At 49.7% G+C, this 6,529-nt stretch overlaps 1 protein-coding gene across 1 annotated transcript; it reads left to right on the top strand.

Moving 5' to 3' along the window:
* Window positions 1-2,354: 2,354 nt before the first annotated feature.
* LOC123159594 (putative kinase-like protein TMKL1) lies at window positions 2,355-4,658 on the top strand. The gene has a single exon (XM_044577410.1). It carries the CDS (start codon window positions 2,454-2,456, stop codon window positions 4,491-4,493), a length of 2,040 nt encoding a protein of 679 aa, XP_044433345.1. The 5' UTR covers window positions 2,355-2,453; the 3' UTR covers window positions 4,494-4,658.
* Window positions 4,659-6,529: the final 1,871 nt, after the last annotated feature.

Genomic DNA, 6,529 nt, shown 5'->3' with positions numbered 1-6,529 from the left:
ATTGATACTAATGGCGCACATTGGACCAGATGCGTCATTAGTAGTTTCAACACTAATGGCGTATCAGAAGGTGGTGCGCCATTAGTATATACTAATGGCGCACCATTTGTCTGGTGGGCCATTAGTGTCAATCCCATCTATAGCCCTTTTTCTAGTAGTGCTTGAGTTAATTAATTTTTAAATTTTAACCAATTCTATAAAAAATATATTAGCAACCACAATCCCATTAGAATTATCATTTAATATATTTTCATATCATATATGTTTTTTATTTTGAAAGTTTAGATTAATTAGGTGGTATCAATTAGCCTAACTGGCCTTATTCTAACACTAAAACGGAACAAATTGTTTTTGAGAGTGAACCCTACACACCGGACCGACGGGAGTAGCTATTAATGTGAATATATTGAAGTGTTTTGGAAATAGAGATTTGCTTGATGATTGGCTTTTTTATGGTTCAAATTATTTGCCTAGTCCAATCTTCTTGCGCCTAAATTGTGATGCTCCTCCTGAAATGCCCAGCACATGAATGGAGGGTGTACTCGAATCGAACTGAGGGCGTGAGCTCATTAATATGGATTGTATCAGTTCTGTACTGGGTTAATTGTCAAGCTGGACCACGGAATGGAAAGCATGACCTTGACACGGGAATCCTCGCGCCGACAATTAGTTTGGTTAGAGCAAGTATAATAAGTTTACGTAAGCAGACTGTAAGGGTTAAAATATTATTTTTTTGCTGACATGGAGAGGAGAGAAGAGGAGCCGACTATAGAATAAGAGCCAGCTGCAACACGTGCTCCTAGATACTATGTGGGAGGGAAATGTGGGCCATGTATTAATGAAATAGTACATCTTTGTATCAAACTATTTATACTTGAAGGCTACAAGGTTGGCTATAGATGACATGGTAATGTCATATAGCCATCAGCTGGCTGTACTATTAACTATGCTTTTGGTATTCTGATGGTCCCAAAATAAATGACTTAATTTTATGCTAAGTTTAGGCTGGTCACAATGGGCAAGAACATAAGCTAGTAAATTACACACTTTCCTAGACTATGTTATTACCTCCATAATGGGTAGGAATATCTATATAGTGTCATGCAACGATGTATTTATTAGGTTATAGACTCATTGTTTCTTGAAGTGTGTGATGTTCCGGTAACTTAGAGGGTGCTTGGATACGTTTTAGTCTTATGACTAAAGGTAGTGGGACTAAAACTTGTTAGCCTCACCCATGCTTGGATCCAAATACTAAAGAGACTAAAATCAAGTTAATGAGCATTTATTATCCTCCAGACCCTCCAATCCAGAACTCGCATGTGTTAAAGGAGAGGAGTTAAATGAAGAGGGAGAGGATTAATCCACATTTTAGTAGGGGTACCCCTGACTAAAAAATTTAATCCCAAGACTAGTTTTATCCCCTCTTTAGTCAGGAGTGCTTGGAACTTTAGCCTCTTAAAGAGACTATGTTTAGTTAGACTAAAATATGTCCCTTGGATCCAAGCGTCCTAACTAGTTATCACGAGCACCTATCTCTTCATTAAATATGTGCCACATAAACAAAGTTGTATTAAGTGTGTAATGTTACTCCTAAGTTCCTCCCCATTGTGCTCTTCATTAAATATGTGCCACATAAACAAAGTTGTATTGGAGTGTGTAATGTTACTCCTAAGTTTCTCCCCATTGTGACCAGGAGGGTGGACAAGGGCATGAAATCGAAGGCTAAGGCCTTCCACTATGTAGTCGGTGCCCAAGGCATTAAAATATTATCAACTGGGCAGCGCTGCTCTTAAGATTTTATTTGGCACCGGGCTCACTATGTTGCGTTTGCAGTTTGCTAAAAAGCGGGACCCAGAACTCTATTCATGTGAGTTTCCTTCACCTTCTGCAGGCGGGCCATGAGCTAATTGTTTACTACTTTTTGCATTTGGCATCAGCTGGGCATCAGAGCAGCTACTTGCTTCGGTTCCCACAAAAAAAATATGGCACCGGCTGGGGCAACGGAGGGATTCGGTGCCAAACTAAGAAAAGGTGAATTTGGCACCTCTTTTGGCCTACATAGTTGGAAAGCCTAACTACGACTAGTACGTACAAGTAAATTACTCCTCCAGTCCTGCTCCTTAAGTTTGACTCTCGGCAAGCTAGCTGCTCGACAACATGCTGATGCAGTGATGCTCCCATGCTCACGTCGAACTGCTCATCCAGTGTACACATGAGTCGAGAGTGATACTGATACTGATACTGATACTGTCCCTTGGACATTTCACGCGTTAACACGTACGAAACCCAAGCAGCTCTGCTCCGCCCTGCATCGCTTTCTTCTTTCTTGCTCCGCGCTCGCCAGAGCTATATTTACACCCCACGCTCTGCTTCACTTCACTTGCCCACTCCGCTCCGAGCTCCCAGCTTCAGTCAGCTCGCCATAGCTTCCCCTGCGCACTGTCTGTAAGATGCATCCTACAGCACGCGCCATAGCGCCACACTACCTGCTCCTCCTCTTCGCCACCTTCTTCTTCCTGCTCCGCTCCCCGTCGCCCGTCGCGGCCTCCGGCGACGTCACCCTCCTCCTGGACAGGCTCAAGCCCGCGCTGCAGGGCGCCGCCCCCAACGCCCAGCTCGCCACCTGGAACGCCTCCACGCCGCTCTGCCTCTGGCGCGGCCTCCGCTGGTCCACGCCCGCGGGCCAGCCGCTCCGCTGCGACACCGCCGCCGCTCGGGCCAACCTCTCGCTCGCCGGAGACGCCACCCTCCTCCTGTCCTCCATCCGCCTCCCCGCCGCCGCGCTGGCCGGCCGCCTGCCGCCGGAGCTCGGCGCCTTCCCGTCCCTCGAGTCCATCTACCTCGCCGCCAACTCCCTCTCCGGCGCCATCCCGCTCGAGCTCGGGAACGCGCCGGCGCTGTCCGAGCTCGACCTCGCCGGTAACGCCCTGTCCGGCGCGCTCCCGCCCTCCATCTGGAACCTCTGCGACCGCCTCGCCGAGCTCCGCCTCCATGGCAACGCTCTCACGGGAGCGATCCCCGCGCCGGCGGGGCCCAACGATACTTGTGACCGTCTCCATCTTATTGATCTCGGAGCCAACCGCTTCTCCGGCTCCTTCCCGGCCTTCCTGACGGGCTTCCGTGGCCTCCAGCGCCTCGACCTCGGCGGCAACCACCTCGCTGGAGACATACCGGAGCCCGTCGCTACGATGAGAGGCCTCCAAATGCTCAACCTTTCTTACAATAACTTCTCCGGTCAGCTACCTCCGGGCTTCGCCGGTTCGAGCTTCACCGCAGAATCGTTCCTAGGGAACAGCCCGGCGCTGTGCGGCCCGCCGTTGCAGCAGCCGTGCGTGTCCCCTTCGGGCCTCAGCTCCGGCAGCGTCGCGGGGATGGCCATCGGTCTAATGGCCGGCGCCGTCGTGGTGGCGTCGGTGTCCATCGGGTGGGCGCAGGCGAGGTGGAGGCGGAACAGGGTAAGGCGAGCGGCCGAGGAGGGGGTGGAGACGGAGGAAGGCGGCGAGGGCGACAGCGAGGGGAAGCTGGTGGTGTTCCAGGGCGGGGAGCACCTGACGCTGGGGGAGGTGCTGAATGCTACGGGGCAGGTGGTGGAGAAAGCGAGCTACTGCACGGTGTACAAGGCGAAGCTGGCGGACGGCGGCGGCAACATCGAGCTTCGGCTGCTGCGCGAGGGGAGCTGCAAGGACGCGGCGTCTTGCGGGCCGGCCGTGCGGCGCATCGGCCGCGCGCGGCACGAGAACCTGGTGCCGCTCCGGGCCTTCTACCAGGGCCGGCGAGGCGAGAAGCTGCTCGTGTACGATTACTTCCCCCATCGGACGCTCCATGACCTCCTCCACGGCGGCCTCGAGAGCAGGCCGGCGCTGACATGGCCGCGGCGGCACAAGATCGCGCTGGGCGCGGCACGCGGGCTTGCGTACCTGCACGAGGGCCGGCACGGGGACGCGCCGTTGGTGCACGGAAACGTGAGGTCGTCAAACGTGCTGGTGGACGAGTACTTCGTGGCGAGGGTGACCGAGTACGCGGTGGTGGGCAGGCTGCTGGTGCCATCGGCGGCGGAGGCTGTGCTGTCGGCGGCGAAGGCGGACGGGTACAGGGCGCCGGAGCTGCAGACGATGAAGCGGTGCGCGCCCCGGACGGACGTGTACGCGTTCGGGATACTGCTGCTGGAGCTGCTGATGGGGAAGAAGCCCTCCTCGGCGGCGAACGGAGGCGACGACCTGCCGTCGCTGGTGAAGGCGGCGGTGCTCGAGGAGACGACGACGGAGGTGTTCGACCCGGAGGTGGCGAAAGGCGTGCGGAACCCGGCGGAGGAGGGCCTCGTGCAGGCCCTGAAGCTGGCCATGGGTTGCTGCGCGCCGGTGGCGGCGGCGAGGCCGAGCATGGCGGAGGTGGTGCGGCAGCTCGAGGAGAACCGGCCCAAGAGCAGCCGGTCGGCGCTGTACAGCCCCGCCGAGACGAGGAGCGATGCCGGCACGCCGCTATACAGCTAGCATTTACGAAGCTTAATGAATCCGTCCATGATGGTCTTCTTGTACCTTTGGTCGATCGCCATACCGGCAACATTGATTGATCGGTTTCCGCCTTGATGAATCAGTCAGGAATCCTAGCTGTTCCTAATTTAAGATGTGAAATAGAAGTACGATTATGCAAATAAATTAAAGAGAGAAATGCCGATCAGTTGCGCGCGAGACCACCGCAACTGCGCGAGATCACACGATATACTGTATCAGTTGGCTGAAAGTTTTCTCTCTTTCAGTCAACTTTTTCCCGCCGCACTGTTGCGAAACTATCCCGGAAGTGGAACCCAACCCACACACCGACACACGGGCAGCTGCAACTGCGCGAAATCTAGAAATGAACAATGACAAAACGAAAAAGAAGAGGCCATTATAATCTGGAAATGAATAAAAGACTTGAAAAGAAGAAGAGTAAATTTCTAAGGAAGAAAGAATCGTTTGAGTAGTGGTGCTACCCAAATAATCAATGCAAAAGACAGAAAGACCGAATAACGAAATTAAGTAATTCTAGGAACTGTGCTCCCTCGTAGAATAAACGAACAAAATCAGTAAGAGACAAAAAAACAAGTTTAGTTCGAAAGGAGAAAGAGTTCTAGGAGTAATTTTACCCGCAAAAAAATGAAAAAAAAAACAAATTTTCATGTACAATTAGATCTCTTTGCCCCCCTTATGATAGCGCATATATGATCATCAATCTAAAGTCACTGAACAAAAGCAATATGCTTTTATTCATGTAAGCAACACATGCATTTAGTTAAGCATTAGCATGCAACCATGGCACTCCAACATATGCATGTTTTCAATATAAAAAATGTATATTTTCAATACCTTTAGTTTTTAATACAAATTCCACTGCACTTTTGTCCATAATATTTATGCAGGATTTTATCCACTGTTGGACTTCATATGAAATCTAGGTAAGAAAACCAAACTAAATACAAATTTCTTGCGAATTTGTTATCAACTTTATCATGGAAATATGCACCAGAAACAATAATAAAGTTATTATTATTCTATTACCATGTTCATCATTAAGTTAATTTCTATGCTAAAATTATGTTAGTTACTGAATATGATCACTGGTGTTTAGAATAACACTTCAGGGTATCCTTCCCCTTAGCCTCTCCGTGGCTCCCTCTCCATGATCCTGGGTACCTGCAGGGATGAAGAACGCGAACGAGACAAGAGACAACTACAGAGCAATTTTGTACTACATATACGAGACGTTAATTCAAAGTGCTCCCATCGATCCCTCCAACAAATACATGATCCTTACAATCCCATCGGGTTGTAAGGCCCTTGCCTCAATCCATGATCTTACCGAACTACTCACACATGAAAATCAGATCACACGAAGAACACATCATGAAGATTGATTTATTGATAATATGTCTACAATGGATGTCGTATGTGATACAGAATTACAAGTATGGCTAGATGGCCGCGAACTATGGTGGTTGTGAAGGTTGTGGCTATGGAGATGGGAAACAACAGCGGCTAGGGTTGATGGAGATGACTGCTGCGAAGATGACGATGCGTGGCCTCCCTCCATTGTTCATTTAGTGTCAGGCCTTTTATAAAGGTTGTTAAGGTGGATCAGGCGCCTCGGCTGGCACGCCATACAACCGCCCATATGAACGGGCGCGGTCGTATGGAAGGTCGTCTTCTACTCAAGCACCTCTACTGCGCATCCCAGTTGATCTCCTCTATCTCCACTTTACTCATTTCCATGTATTGGCTTGATTTCGTCCATAAATAGCCCATTTAATGTGGAAACAAAATAAAGATCGGATATTTGGAATCATTTGCATTCAATAGTCATTAATGGCAATATCGGAGTGAATATCTCGGTTTTAACAAAAAAATTGGTTTAAACTCGAGTTAGAGGAGTGTAAAAGTAACACTCATCAACTCCCCCAAGTTTAAAATTGATCGTCCTTGAGCAAAATAGAGAGAAATCTGAGTCATAAGGAACTCAGTTGTTCAATCTGAAATAACGAGAAGGTTTA

Source organism: Triticum aestivum, chromosome 7B (assembly GCF_018294505.1).
Source record: "Triticum aestivum cultivar Chinese Spring chromosome 7B, IWGSC CS RefSeq v2.1, whole genome shotgun sequence".
In the NCBI taxonomy this organism is placed as follows: domain Eukaryota; kingdom Viridiplantae; phylum Streptophyta; class Magnoliopsida; order Poales; family Poaceae; genus Triticum; species Triticum aestivum.
This window is presented reverse-complemented; position numbering and strand designations above follow the sequence as displayed.

Excerpts from the sequence above, each read along its gene's own strand:
- LOC123159594 (XM_044577410.1), top strand. The coding sequence starts at position 2,454 with ATGCATCCTACAGCACGCGCCATAGCGCCACACTACCTGCTCCTCCTC.